The sequence below is a fragment of the Leptonychotes weddellii genome, chromosome 1 (assembly GCF_054177405.1).
Source record: "Leptonychotes weddellii isolate Sample4059 chromosome 1, ASM5417740v2, whole genome shotgun sequence".
Classification (NCBI taxonomy): Eukaryota; Metazoa; Chordata; class Mammalia; order Carnivora; family Phocidae; genus Leptonychotes; species Leptonychotes weddellii.
Window position 1 is genome coordinate 60,027,204 of NC_138369.1, and position 15,403 is coordinate 60,042,606.

Below are 15,403 nucleotides of genomic sequence, written 5' to 3' on the forward strand. Positions count from 1 at the left end.
TTTAGCCTGTGGCTTTCAGGTTCTGAACCTTTCACCCCTTGCCAGGGGCAGGGCAGATAGTAAGTACTTATTAGGTTTACTTCCTGGAGGATGGGGGCGGGGAGGACTGTAGGGATGCTTTTTCAACTGACAGCTGCTGTTCCTGGTCAGAGTGAGAGAGGGATAACCCACTGATTTGTGGACCATTCTCTCTGACACCTAACTGCCGGCCCCTGTCTCGACTGGGCATACCGAAAGCTTATTCAGTGTTTAGGGTTTTTATAAATATTACAGAAAATAAAATTTACTTTTAAAAAAAATTTTAAGGTAAGAGGAGAAATTATCAGGGAGGGGACTGGAATCAGGTTCTAAAATAAGTTGAAAAACAATGTTCTAATTATTTAAAGAAATGACCTATGAATAAGCTAGAACACATAACCAAACAACCCAAAATGCAAATATAGTGGGCAGTCATGAATATCTCCTCTCTATTCATGGATACTGGTGACTTGGTCTTTGTGTTACAAGGGAGCAGTGTCTCCTGAGGTCTTGGCGTGTGTGCGTGCACACACACACACATATTTATAATTTAATTGTATATATACGTGCACTTATGTCTATATACACACACGTTTGCATGTGTGCAAAATATTCGTTCATTTATTTCCTCCAAAGATATGTAAAACTGACATAGGAGAAATGTTATCAAAATCAGGTTAAGAAGTGATGAGAGCTAATCGGTCACACAGCTTCAGGGGAATCTTTCCACCACAGTGCAGTACATAAATGAGCGGCGAGGGCTGCCAACCAGTTTCTTGGAGAAGTCTGATAAGGCCAAAATGTCAAGGGGGCCTTGTCGAGCCCATTAATGTGATGAGAAGGCATGGGTTCCTGGGGAGAGCAGGTTGTGTGCTGGAACCTTCTGGCCCTCCACTTCACTGGTGAGGCCTGCAGTTCTGCGTCAGACTTCCTCTCCGGCCGCCCCACCGCCTGCCCCGCCCCTGCCCCCTTCTCCCACTGCGGCCCGTGGCTCCTTCCCCTGCCCACGTCTGATCTGACCCTGGAACCCCACCCCCCCACCCCTGCTGCCCCTGGCCCCTTTGTTTTCTTCCTTGTGGGGGTTTCTCTCAGGCCCCAGGGCGTCACTGCGAGCTTCCCACTGGCTACATCTCCGAATTAAGCAGGGCCTCGTCTCTCTTCAGGGCTGCCCGCTTGTAGATACTGGGGATTTCTTGGCTGGCATCTCATGTCTATGATCGGGAGCTGTAAAATGGCTGCCAGGATTTATTCTCCCAAGATTGTTTTGGGCCCGGTTTAATTTGCATAAAGTTTGCATTGCTGATTTTCAGCCAAAACCGCCTGCCCTTCCTCCAGTTAGCCAACAGCCCAGGAGAGGCCTCCCTCTCTCTGCTCAGCCAGCCCAGGGCCACTCATTCCAATCTGGCTTCATGATTCCACCTGCCCACCCAAGGATAGGCACTGGATTCTTTTCTCCTTGCAAACCATGATTTGGCACCTCCAGCTCCTGGGAGGGCGTTCCTGCTGCGGTGGGTCTCCTGCTGCAGGGGGTTGTGCATGGCCCTCTGCCTGGCGCATTATTCCCATGGTGACCTCAGCCGCTGTCCCCTTTGTCAGTGACTGCGCTAGGGCAGTCCCATCATTCTTCTGACCTTCTGTCGCATGCGCCTGTCTTGCTGGGGGACAGCAGGCCTAGGAAATGGAGTACCTGTGTCCCCCTGTCCCGGCGAGAAGCCCAAATCCTATCTTTCTGATTTACCTCCCACCCTGTCCTGTCTCTTAACTCTCTCAAGAAAAGAGACTACTCCTCTCTATTTTCACAGCCATTTAGGATTGCCTTGAGTTAATCAACAGCCTTGACCACCCCTTCCCCCCCATTTCTCTGTACTGTAGCCGGAATTTTTTCTGAAATATAGCTCTTACATGGACACTCTCTCTTTGAGAACCCTCCAGTGGCTTCTGCTCTCCCAGCATAGCGGTCCGGACTCCTTAAAGGGACTTGCCAGGCCTCGCACACCTTGGGCCCCTGCCCAGTGTTGCCCAGATGGGGCACGTGGGCGGCCTGTTTTCTGCGTGCCTCGGAAGGCGCAGGTCTCGTGTCCTGGTCGGCACAGAGCCTGCTGCACGCCTGATCCACGTTCGTTGGATACGGCAAGGGGGGTGCTATGTGTACGGTGTATCTGCTTTGCTACTGTAGGCGTATCATACTTCTTTTTCTAGGATTTAGACCCTAGTTTTTTCATGTTACTATAGAGGTTTGTGGCTGTCCTTTTACTTTGGTGTTTGAACATCCTTTGAGTGGAAGTGGATTGATTTGCAAGCGCTCCCTTGGTCAGAACTGGAGCCTCCCTTTGGAATGTTGTTCCCATGGAGAGAGAAACAGGACCATGGTTTATTGTAGATTGAATATCTAGAAAGTCGGTGCTTGGAAGGTGCAGTCTGTACTTGTCTTACTGTTTAGAGGCATTGTTGGTTCTTTTCCTGCCTCATTGTTCTCACCCCTACCCCCTCATTTCTTGGAAGAGAAATCCAGACACACAGTTACAGGGCTTGTCCTGGGCCTCATGACCTTGGTAGAGTCTCGTATGGAAACTTAAGCCTCAGAGCCCCGGCGCCAGGAATCTCTCCCCTACACCACAGATGCTTCTTGCTCTGTTTCTGCTTCCTGAATGTTGTTGATGTGTGCTGGGCTTGGCCTCACCCTTGTATCGTCTATGGCTCCCTAGCTCAGGACGCGAGCCGGACTGGCCGACGCGCAGTCCTTGCCACGCAGCCTCACTTGCTGTGACTTTGGTCGTGACCTTGGTCGGGTCCTTAATGTCTCAGTTTTCTCATCTGTGGAATGGCCACCATGACTGCACCTACCCTGCAGGGTTGCCGTGAGGATGAAGGAAAAAGCACATTAAATCCCCCGGACATAGCAGGGACCCTGTGAACTGCTGCCCCTCCTGGGAGTCTCTGCTGATACTGAAATTCACCACAGTTCGCAAGCTGACATCAGAGGAGTTACTTAACCTCTCTGGGTCTCAGTTTCCCACTTTAAAATGGGGCGAGTTTAAGTTCCTATCCTGTTGTATTTATTGATAATCCATACAGAGGGCTATTAAACATGGCCTGGCCATAGGAAGTGTGCTCAGTAAAGGTCTGCTGCTTCTGTTACTAATTTCTCTAAAAAGCTGCATCAGGGAGGATCCTGGGACCCTATATTGTAGTCAACTGTATACTTCCTGAAAAACATTTTAAGTGATATTTTTCCCCATCAGTACACGGTCACTACAAAAAAAAAAAATTAAAATTTGAAGTGCTATCTAAATGTCAATATTTTTATGGCTGTCCTAATTTTTTTTCCTGTGTTTTTATTATAAATCAGTACATCTTCTCCCCATTGGGATTATTTGTATTTATAAAAACATAACAGGAATAACAATGCACATGCTTTAATAGCTCGGGGTCAAGAGTGGTTTTTCATTTATACCTCTGACTTCCGAAGCTGGGCTCTGTCAAAGGCCTGGGGACTTTTGGAAGGTCTCTCTGCAGCCCTCACTGAACAGGAAAGGTCACACTTGCCCTCCTGTCACTGTGTGCATGGCGGCAATATGTGTCTGACTGGTTAATGCTAGAAAAAAACCACTGGTCCAAGTGTACATCTTACTGGGTCAATGGTTAAAGCACGTTAAAGCTTTTTTTTTTTAAATGAGCTTTATAAAAGGAAACACGAGCGATCTTTGTGGTGGTGGATACATGAACCTACACAGGTAATAGGATTGTTAGAGCTTACGAGTCACTTGTGGGTGCACACATGCACACTCAGATGAGTAAGAATTAATCTGGGGAAATCCGAGTCAGATTCATGGATTGTATCAGGTCAGTGCCCTCCCTGGTTGTGATATAATTTTACAGAATGTTAGCACCGTGAGAGACTGGGTGAAGGGTGTAAGGGATCTCAGTATTATTTCTTACATCTGCATGTGATTATCTACACATGATTAACTACACATGATTAATTCAAAAAGTTAGCTTAAAAAATGTAAGTGTGATTTCTGATTAATACAATCCTGGGGGAAAAAAGCAGCCCCGAATCCTGCTCTCTCACCTTCGGGTGACATGGAGCCCGATTCAAGTATTAGCCCGGTTTTCTTTTTCTCCACAGCAGCAGAGGACTCGGTCCTCTAAGTTAAGGGGGGGTAGGCACTAAGCAGGCCCCCAGTCGCAACACTGGTTTCAGCACAGAGGCCTTTTGTTCCTGCTGGGGTCTGTTTCCGGTTAATGAGCCCGGCATGCTGATGCTTGTCTGCGGGGCCAGCAGGCTGGGGGGCCGCCCGCGTCTTTTCCTGCAACACTGCCGCAGAGCACCGTTGTCCAGTGTGAAAACTAACAGCTGCAGCGGCACAGGAATCTTCACGTAAGGATTTCTCATGACCCCGCGCTGACGAACAATTTACAGCAGTTTGAGCTGGACTCCACCTCCATCAAATTAAATTCTGGTTTAAACCAACTCTTACGAATCTCCCTCCCGTTTCCAAGCCGGCAGCCCCCACTGGAGGTGAGGGAAGGAAAGTGCCCGAGGCAGCAGTTTACTTCTTTCCAGCTCCCAGAGAAGTGTCGGGTGGAGGAGAGAGCTGGAAGGGGGTTTCAGATTTGGAACCAGATTTCAGGTCTCCTTAAGCTAGGCAATCATTCCGACGGATCTGATTTCTCTGAGCTCATTCACCAGGGTGATCTTTACTTGCATTTAATAAAATATTTAGAGACCTATTGCATTCCTGTTGCAGCTTGCCTGCTATTAGCAATGCTACGGAGGTTGGCTTAGTAATACACTTAATTCCCAACTGCCTGGCTTGGGCTGTTACTCGATGTGGGTCATTATGAAAGCTGAAATCAAGTCTTTGGCTCTTAAGGAATTATTTTGTAGAGTCTTAGTTATAAAGAGTTACCAAGACTTTATTTAGGGCAAAAGTGGCAAGTTTAAAAAATTTTACACTTGGGTCCTAAAGCCATTTATGTTCATTCCTTCCTCCACAGGATAAAACCTGTGATACCCTTCTAGGTGTTTGTGGAATTGCAAATCGATTCCTTGCCATTGATTTAAAATAAAACCATGCAATTTTTCCACAGACTAAAGTATTCTTTCATTGCACGACCTTTTTCTCCAACAGAAGGAGAAAAAAGACCCACACGTCCTAAAGTGGTCTGCATGCAGCCTCCTATGACCACAGGCCATTATGTATGTGGTGAAATATCACTCCGTGCGCGTGCCTGCCTATTTGTGTATGGCAGGAATGGTATCAACCCTTTTGGTGTTGATTAAAAAGAATCTACGACCCTAGTTTTCATGGTAGGGAAACTGGTTGCATAGCCTTAGAATGTAGGCCATTTGGAGAGGGGAGGGGAAGGGCTGCAGCATTATGAAATGATCAGCTAAGATTGTTATTTAATAATTATACCGATAGCCGCTTTCTAAAGGATCCCACTCTGTCCGTGTGGTTGGGTCTCTGTGGTTAGCAAGGTCTAGACCCTGAGATGTTTTCTGATCATTCACACACGGGTGGCTTTGCTGCTGACCCATTTCAGTTTGCTGAGTTTATATGAGGCCAGACCCCTTTCTATTCCAGTGCCTTGTCCTCAGCGCCACCACCAAGTGCGTGCACGCGTACGCGCATGCGCGCACACACACGTCAGAACCTTGCAGGATTGGAAGTTACCCCATCCCCTGAGCCCCCCTGAGGCTCTTCCTGGAACTGGGAAATGAAATCCAGTGGTGCTGAGCGCAGAGTGGGTCGAACCCGGCTAAACCAACGACCCTTTGTGCCCGACATGCAGGCATGATTTGAAGACTGCTTTTATTAGATGGGTCATTTGTTTGGCCGGTTTGTGACATCAGTAGCTCATTGCCACTTTTATTTCTTGCAGTTTTATGTGCTGAAAGAGTTGGCCAGATGACTAAGACGTATAATGACATAGATGCTGTCACTCGGCTTCTTGAAGAGGTAAGTGCTTCCGGGGAGACAAAGAACCATTTATGATCGACTGATTATAACTTCTATTGGTTAAAGCATACATTATTGTCGGTCTCAGTGAAGAATCCCCAAAATGGGGCCCTCTCGGGGTACAAGGCCATGCCTTTAGTTTTTGAACTGGTAGCTCTGCAGGTCTTTGTAGCTGTAGTTCGCACAAGGCATGTTAGTTTTTAAGAGGAATGTATTAATGACACCAAATAGGAATACTTGCTAGAATACCCAGTCTAAGATTTTTAAAAACCCTTAAAGTATTTTGTAACACTATATTTTAAGGGTATCCAAAAGTGTCCGAAAAATACATCATTATTATATCTTTGTAATTTTTTTTTTTTAAAGATTTTATTTATTTATTTGAGAGAGAGAGAATGAGAGACAGAGAGCACGAGAGGGAAGGGGATCAGAGGGAGAAGCAGACCCCCCGCTGAGCAGGGAGCCCGATGCGGGACTCGATCCCGGGACTCCAGGATCATGACCTGAGCCGAAGGCAGTCGTTTAACCAACTGAGCCACCCAGGCGCCCTCTTTGTAATTTTTTTAAACTTACTTCAGGTTAAGGGGATATTATGCAGCATGGAAGTAACCAAAATCATCGTGGGGAAAAAAAAATTAGGGAACTTGCTTAGAATTGGACTAGCTGCTGGTATTTGAGAGACCCTAGTTTTCTCGGTTTCTTCTTAGCATTCTGTTGGCAGTTGAGAATCCCGGTGCTGTGCATACCTCTACAAACAGATGAGCACCATATGTATACCCCCATGCCTAGAACTGGCCAGAACACAGCAGGTTCTTATAGGTATATATTGAATAAGTGCCTGTCTTTAAACATTATCAGTCCTTAATGGCACGGCTGCTAACTTAGAACCTTGTTTCTACTCTGGAACCGAGGTTGACTTTGGGTCATGTTACTATTCATCAGCTCTTCTCTAGGAAAAGAGTAGCATAATGTGGGAGATCGTGAGACAGGGCCATTGCAAGGCATTTTAGGGCACCGGCCTTCTGGTGGTGCTCCAGTTGCCGCCGTTATGGTGGCTGGCATCAGGCACTTGGGAGGCTAGCTTGGTTGGCACCACTGACTTTTGAAAATGGTTCGTCACAGACCCCTTCCCACTGTGTCCATTTCCCCCAACGGTGCCATGCTGTCCGGATCCCCTCGTATTTCCAGCATCCACTCCTCACCCTACACTGTTAGCCATAAGTCAGGTCTTCTGAGGGGGCTCTGATCTGGACCGTTCTTTTCATTCCAAGGCCACTCCACTCCTCCAGCCCCCAGAGCCTCAGCAAGGAGGTTTCTGTTTCTCTCTGCAGCTGCCCCATCCCAAGCCCGCCGTGACCACTTTGCTCCCCACCCCAACTTAGAGACACTTAGAAGTCCTCACTGTGGCATCCAAAGCCACACACGGATCCTGTTCTGGTGAAAAGAATATTTGTGGGGCGCTTTTTTCAGTGGCTTTGTTGTGCCTTCTGTGTTCTGTTTTTAGCAGCTCATCATGGCAGTGGTCTGTGTGTATCTGCGTTTTATTTATAATGCCCTTCTTCTCCTCATCCTGATAAGAACCACCTCTGAGTCACTGCCTTTCTTTGGAACTAGGCGGGGTCCCCCCACCACCCCACCCTGTGAAAGTCTAACTGCCTCTTTCACGTGACAGTCTTACCGGGCTGTGCTTTGCTTGGCTTGGCTTTGGTTCTGCTTCCTCTGATCATTTGCTTTGGTTCGCAGGCCTGCCACACGCAGGCAGGGTGCTGGGGGCAGCGGGGGAGGCTGTGCACAGGATGCCAAAGCACAGCCCGTGGGCAGTGGGGAGCTTTTGTTTCTGCCTTTAAGGGGAAGAGGATCCCACAGCTTGCCTTGGCTTCCTGCCTTTGGATTTACCTTTGTGCAGAGCTTGCCTCCCCCTCCTCCGTCCCCCCCCCGCCCTAGTTTAGAGGGGGTGTTCCAAGGGCCCCTTAGTCATGCTTTCTATGCTGAGACTGGTGAATGAGATGAGTCAGCCGCAAAGTGTGGGAGGCTTGCTGCTCTCCATCTCCAAGGGCTGTGTCAGACCGCACGAGTGCCTCTGGCAAAAGGGGCTGAGCCAAGGCACAATCTTTTTAAGCAAAGCCCGGACAGGAAGAGGGAGCGAGCAATTGGAATGAGCTCCATCCACCTAGGTGGCTGCATTTTCTTGAGGAATGAGGGAACCAGCTCTTTTAATAGTTTATTTCCAAGGGCCTGAATTACTTATATGTAATCTCTCATTCTCACCGTAGTTTAACCCAGTGGTCATTTCCTAGCTGCTTTCCTGTTTTTAGAAGTAAACATTTACCCTATGTTGGCTGGTTGTAATAAATGGGAATGTTTTCATTTCTGGAATCGTCCAGGAGAAATGCAACCAGTCTGTCCTCTTAGTAAAGAAAAACCAGAGCCACTGCAATAAGTTTTTAGTTACTGTAACTTTTAGATGAACTATTTTTAGGTAACTTTTAAGTAATCTCCACACCCAACGTGGGGCTCCAACCCACAGCCCTGAGATCAAGAGTCAAGCCAGCCAGGTGCCCTCCTTAGATAACTTTTAGACACCATGTAACTTGTTTAATTTTTTCATTTCTTTTTTTTTTTTTCTTTTTAAAAGATTTTATTTATTTATTTGAGAGAGAGACAGACAGAGATAGTGAGAAGAGAGCATGAACAGGGAGGAGAGAGAGAAGCAGGCTCCCATTGAGCCGGGAGCCCGATGTGGGACTCGATCCCAGGACCCTGGGATCATGACCCGAGCCGAAGGCAGACACTTAACCGACTGAGCCACCCAGGTGTCCCTTAATTTTTTCATTTCATCCATAAATAGTTTTACTGTAACTTCTTACCCCCTCCCCATTTTTTTTCCGAGCAGAGAGTTTTGTTTTACTATAAAGATTAGATTTTAGGTGGAGATGGGGTGAAAGCTGCCCCGCTGTGGAGCAGGGAAGGTGAGGAGGGCCCCATGTCTGAGGTTTGGGGTATCATGGGGAGGTCGAGGGGCTTCACTGAGTGCACAGCCCATCTGTTTTCTTCCCCTGCCCGTTGCTCTTGGGCTCTGGCTTTTGTGTGCCATGGGAAGCCCTCACCGTCCTTCGGGTGCTCCAGCTGGCCTTGCCCAGTGGGCTTTCATAATTGTAATTTCTGCTTGATTTGTTTGCCGTGGAGTCTGCACCCAGAATGTGGCCAAGGCATTAAGAATGTCTGTGCTTGTTGGAACTTAGCACGATGCATGCATGCAATGTAGACCCGAGAGGGAGGCAGTGAAGCCTCTGGCCTTAAGCGCTTGCTGGGTATTCAGTCTGAGAATTTGTTCTGGTAGACAGATTGAATAGGCTTGAGTGAGATTTATGGAGACCACTCTTCCAAAGAGAAATGGACACTGGTATTGCAGTTTTAATTGAGAGTTAGCCAGCTGAAACCATCTGCACAAGATGCTAATTTTGAGTCAGCCTGGAGAGGTAGGTTTCCTCCCACCATTCCTTTGGGTCCTTCCAAATAAGCACACATGTTGAGTCTCAAAGTGATGAAGGGCCACTGAGCAAAGGACCTTCCTTGGAAGACACCGTAGCCAGCCTGGATGAGTACACGGAGATGAAGCATCTCGGTTCATTGGGCAGAGTCACTGGTCCCCTTTGTGCCTTGGCAGGCATGCAGGGAGGCACAAATTGTGGGAATAAGGTAGAGGTATTTGTGGCTCCCATGATGGGACACCCGGCTGGCTCTGGGGGAGCAGTGACAGCAGTGACTGGTTTCAGGACTGTGGGAACTGAGGGAGAGTGACCATCATCTGTGCGAGAGAGAGAGAGTGCCAAATCCCTGTCAAATCCAGAGTCTTCCCAAACTGTACTTCGCCCTCCATTGCTCGGCTCCTATTTCAGTGAAACTCCTGTGATAAGCAAGGGGGAAGGTGTGCTGCTAGGGCATGGGTTTATTTCATGGATATATAAAAAGTTAGAAATAAAAACTGCCTTTTTTTTTTTATATTGTACAACTCTGAATCATAATGCTAGAAGAATTTTTCAAGGGTAGCTCGGCCAGTCTGCACCACCCCCCCTCCCCATCTAACAGAGGAGGGAACCGGGTCCCAGGGATGTTCAGTCAGAGCCCGATCTCACAGCCGTGCAGTAGAAGGGTTCATCCGGAGCAGGTAAACTTTTGACCAATACCCGCTGTAAGAAACGCATCTCAGGCTGTGACTTGGTACTCAAATAAATACAGGACAAGCAAAAGCAGAAACATGAACTAATACCCTTATGATGTGGAATGCACTTTGGTATTTCAGTTTCGTGCTGTTGAATTTCATTTAAAACAAAATATCAGTTGCCATTATGAAAATGATTCTCCACCTACTGATGGTTTATAACCTGTTTGGAAAAAGCTCACCTGGAGTGTACCTGATCCTTGTTAACTGGAAGCCATTGGCTCAAGGTCATATGGTTAGTAGCTGGTCAGAAGCTAAGACTCCTACCTAGCTTTTTTTTTTTTTTAAGTTTTATTTATTTATTTGTCAGAGAGAGAAAGAAAGCACAAGCAGGGGAGGCGGCAGGCAGAGGGAGGGGGAGAAGCAGGCTCCCCACTGAGTAAGGAGCCTGATGTGTGGCTCGATCCCAGGATGCCGGGATCATGACCTGAGCTGAAGGCAGATGCTTAACTGACTGAGCCACCCAGGCATCCCCCCCTCCCCAGCTTTTTTCCTTCTCTAAGCTGCGTGTTCCCATTCCTCTGCTTTTTACATCAGCTGGACAGAATAACTAGCAGAAGCTTCTTAAATGATTTAGTTTTCCAGAGTTCCCCTCCCTTTGCTAATACTACCTACAAGGGAGCAAGTTGAATCTAACCACAGTGGCAAGTAGTCTCTCAGGCATGGATGAGTTTGCCTTTGGTGATGGCGTCTGTCCTGCTGTCTGACTGTCAGGGAACATCTTTTGTCCCACAGAGGCAGCTGTACCTTTTTTTTTTTTTTTTAAGATTTATTTATTTTAGAGAGAGCATGGAAGCAGGGAGAAGGGCAAAGGGCAAGGGAGAGAATCTCAAGCAGACTCCCTGCTGAGCACAGAGCCTGACACAGGGCTCAGTCTCACAACCCTGAGGTGGTGACCTGAGCCAAAATCAAGATTCGGCTGCCCAACCAACTCAGCCACCCAGGCTCCCCAGCAGCTGTACCTTTACATGCCACTGAAGATCTTCCCTTGTGTACTGCTTTGCTACATATATGTGATGTCATCAACTGAACTAACAGAAACTTCTGTGTCCTTAACACAGTCTTTGTCCTGAAGTAAGGCAATTTTATGCCTTATATCCATTTCGAAAGTTTTTTTTAAGTTTATTTTTTTTAGTAATCTCTACACACAACGTGGGGCTCAAATCCCCAACCCTGAGATCAGAAGTCACACGCTCCTCCCATTGAGCCAGCCAGGCACCACTTGAAGGTATTTTTTTTTAAAATCTAAGTACGGGCGCCTGGATGGCTCAGTCAGTTAAGCGTCCGACTCTTGGTTTAGGCTCAGGTCTTGATCTCAGGGTCACAGAATCCAGCCCCGCGTTGGGCTCCGTGCTCAGTGCAGAGTCTGTGTCAGATCCTCTCCCCTCTCCTGTGGATCCTCCCACTCGTGCTCTCTCTGTCTCTCTCTCAAATAAATAAATAAATAAATCTAAAAAAATAATAAAAAATCAACCTAAGTACCCTCCATTAAGTAAAAGAAACATGCTATTAGATTTTAGAGTAACCTTGAACATTTTTGTTCCATATGAAATAAATATAAATAGCTCAGTAAATTCCGCCTTTGTTTGCCTGCCTCCCTGTGTCAGCTCTTGGCTTTGTTGCAAGAGCACTGTGGAATTTCTGTGCTCATTCACTCACCCAGCAGGCAGTTACTGAGTATTTCCATGTGCCGGGCCCTGGGGGATACAAGAGCTCAGCCCTCAGGCGGACAGATTGGCAAGTGATTTCACAGACACCAAAAGCTTTTCACTGCGGAGAAATGTTTTTGGAAGCACGTTTCTCTTGTAGGAACAGAGACATGTTTTCATTGGCTTTTGAGGTTCTCTCCCACTGCCCGAGGTCTGCGTAGCTCTTACACATTCTGTGGGCCGAGCATCCCCCCTCTTTGGACAGGTATCAAACGTGGGTGCGTGGATGGTGAGTTATTAATACCTTTGTTAGTTCTCAGTGCCCTGTTTTCCTCAGTTGACCCTGAGCACCCTGGACTCCTTCAGGAAGCACAGGTGTTCTGAACGTCTGTTCTCATTTTTGCCTTTCATAGAAAGAGCGGGATTTAGAACTGGCTGCTCGGATTGGCCAGTCGTTGTTGAAGAAGAACAAGACACTGACGGAGAGGAACGAGTTGCTGGAGGAGCAGGTGGAGCACATCAGGGAGGAGGTGAGCCTGGCAGTGGCCGGGGGCCGGTGGGTTTGGTCTCAGGCCCCAGCGTTGCCTGTTCTGGGGCGGCCGCCTGGAGGCAGAAGCCTGCCTTCCTCAGCTGCTTCTGTTCAGGACCCTCCTTCGGACAGTGTGGACAGCACCAGCTGGGCGAGGACAGCCTTCACCCACTCGCTAGGCCCAGAGTGTCCAGTCCCCCACCGTGCCTGGGTGTGCTGGACCAGCGCTGGTTGCCGTCCCCCAGAGTCCAGATCCTCACGTAGGCTGGGAAGGACACTCAGCTCAGGGCAGGAGTGCACGCAGCCTAAGGCGGCAGAGAGCAGGGGCTCCTGGGGCAGCGGGGCACGGGCAGGCCAGAGGGGAGCCCTGTCGGGAGGAGGCCAGCCTGTGCTGCCGAGTAGGGCAGCGATGGCACATTCTTCATTCCAATATAATGTGTTTGTAAAACAGAACGAAGAAGATAGGCTATTGTTGTCATGGTAGGAACCCTATCATTTTCATGATACACATCTTGGCTGAAGGGCATCAGGGGTGGGGGTCTGAGTGCTTTAGGCTTATCTTAACGGGCTGAGATTTCAGAGGAGCAACACTGGTTTTCTGGAAGGTTGTGGTGTGGGCAGGACAAGGAACGCTCTGCAGAGTTGGACGGGGTGGCTGGAACAAGGCCTAGGAGTTAGAGCCGGGCCCTACTTTGTAGCTTCTTTCCCATCATCATGTTCTTTTACCTGCGAATTTAGGTGTGAGGACTTTCACTTGACCTTCTTCTCCTGATTTCCCTTATTTTCTACCAGAAACCTTCTAAGTGGGAGGGGACTCATGTCTCTTAGATGTATTCAGACCTTTTCCTCATTGAAGCTGTTAGCAGCTATTGTTGCCTGGGTTCAGTGATTGTTTTAATATTGATGAAACAGAGTTGCCAGTATCTAAGAAAAGTTTTCATCCTGGGCGGCTTCCTTTGAAAGATGATATGGTAGAATGTAGTCGTGTTTTGGAGAAGTCAAGTCGCCGCCTGCTTTCCCGGCACCCAGCATCATGACCTGACATCTCCTTCTCTCGGGCATTAGAGAGCAGAGGACCATGCCACCCAGGAACCAGTAAATGGTCACCCACTGTCCCTCGTGTACTGCTCCTCTTCGTGCCCTTGCCTGGGGCTCCCTCACCTCACACAAACAGCACCCACCTCTTTGGAAGTGGGAATGCCTCTTTTTCCTTGGAAGAGCTCTGAATTTGGAAGCTGTAATATGTTCCCCTTTAGCACGTCATTAAATTGTCAGTCTAGATATTGAAACGAAACTTTTGTGCGCATATAATTTGCTTCTCCCCGGAAGTCATAAATACCCACTGTGTTGTGTAGGAAAGCTGGAATAAACCATAGACCCCAAATCAAATTAGAAACAAGAAAGAATGAAAACTAAACTGTAATTCTCGCTTGCAGCACGGGCTCCCTGCTCATCAGTAGTGAGTGGTGAAAGGGAAGTGAAAAATTTTATGGCTCGGGTTTGTTTGCTTAAGATGTTAAGTACAAATCAGGCGACTTGCAAAAACTGTCCTGGTAATCAGTATGGCCACTTCCTGATGCCTTCTTTCTCCTGTGTCTGAAATTGCTATCTTGTGGTCACTGAGTACAGAGTAAGGTCTGGCCAGGCTTGGCCGCGAGCCCTGTGAGGGTGCAGCAGTCACAGGGTGGGGCTGGGAGTGTGCCAAGTGTGATAGCGAGGGTGGACAAGCTGCTTGTAGCTGCCCACCCAGGGCTGGCGTCGCCAGGGGCCCAGTCCAGGGTGGCATTTGGTTTCGGCAGAACTGAATGGCCTCTTCTTTCATTTGGTAACAGGATCTTTTTCTCTGGCCATTTGCCTAGCTGGTCATCTGGCTACTTGCAAAGCCCATATGCTGTCTTGTCGTCATCTGTCGTTCCCCCCCCGCCCCGTACCCCCGGCCAAACATCATTCTAGAGCCTTCTAGTCTCCTCTCACCTCTTCTCTGAACCAAAGTAAAAACCATAAATTTAGGCAGAGGGTTTTCTGTCGAAACACAGTTGACTGTATTTTTCTTCAGTGGGATCGAATGCAACCTCTTCTCCTTGAAAAGACAAAATCGATGACATGCCTTCACTTTGGGTGAGGAATTAAACGAACGTTGTCACCAGCAGCAAGTGTTTGAATGTGACGGGGGCGTTGTCCATGCTCGGGGCTGAATGCCGCCCCCCCCTCCTCCGGCTGTGTCTGCAGGTGTCTCAACTCCGGCATGAGCTGTCCATGAAGGATGAGCTGCTTCAGTTCTACACCAGCGCCGCGGAGGAGAGCGAGCCCGAGTCTGTGTGCTCCACCCCGTAAGTCGCCAGAGGGCCGTGGCTCTGGGGTGGGGGCGCAGGCGGCTGCCTGTTGTCCATGTCCTTGGAGGTGCCTTGGCAGGGTTGCTTCCCCAGCAGCTCAGGTCTGCTGCTCCCAGCCTTCCCCAGACCAAGCATCTCCACGTGCTTCCAACAAATTGCTTGGATGATTTTAGCAGGATGTGGAAGGGGACAGGGTTATTCATCAATTTAGATCAATCTGGCCTGGTCACAGGTAACAGGGTGGGCCCCGCAGTTAGAGGATGATACCAGGTCCTGGAGCCAGAGGGGCCACCGTGGGCCCTTGGGACATCTCGGAGAGTCAGCAGAGCCTCACATTAGGAGCACGAACTCTAGAGCCCAGTGGTCTCAGTTCAGAACTTGGCTCTGTGGTTTCCTAGCTGTGTGCTCTTGGCCAAGTTACTTAACCATTCTGTGCCTGTTTCCTCATTTGTAAAATGGGAATACCGACAGTACTTAGTTCAGAGCATTATGAGCATTAATTGACTTCATACCTGTAGAGTACTTAAAACTAGAACATGTTCTAGGCACATAGAATTGCAATGTAAATATGAAGTAGACTTTTAGGCATCCGGAATTGTGCGTCGGCTTCGAATAGTTGATTCTGCTGAGTTGTGAGGCCATGGGGCTGTACATGGTGGCCAGAGGGTTGGGATGGGGGTCCTGAG

General features: G+C 48.4%; 1 protein-coding gene across 15 annotated transcripts in view; it reads left to right on the forward strand.

Annotated features, from left to right (window-relative positions):
* The window catches only part of TRAK1 (trafficking kinesin protein 1), a 113,470-nt gene that overhangs the window by 66,007 nt on the left and 32,060 nt on the right, over window positions 1-15,403 (forward strand). For 13 of the 15 annotated variants that reach the window (XM_081825106.1, XM_081825145.1, XM_081825033.1 and 10 more), the window contains 3 exons: window positions 5,908-5,984; window positions 12,269-12,385; window positions 14,614-14,714. In XM_081825106.1, the coding sequence (XP_081681232.1) occupies window positions 5,934-5,984; window positions 12,269-12,385; window positions 14,614-14,714 (269 nt within the window). In that variant the 5' untranslated portion in view covers window positions 5,908-5,933. Of the gene's footprint in view, window positions 1-4,147; window positions 4,400-5,907; window positions 5,985-12,268; window positions 12,386-14,440; window positions 14,503-14,613; window positions 14,715-15,403 lie in introns of those variants that run through there. The other 2 variants (XM_081825084.1, XM_081825120.1) reach the window with 2 other exon arrangements.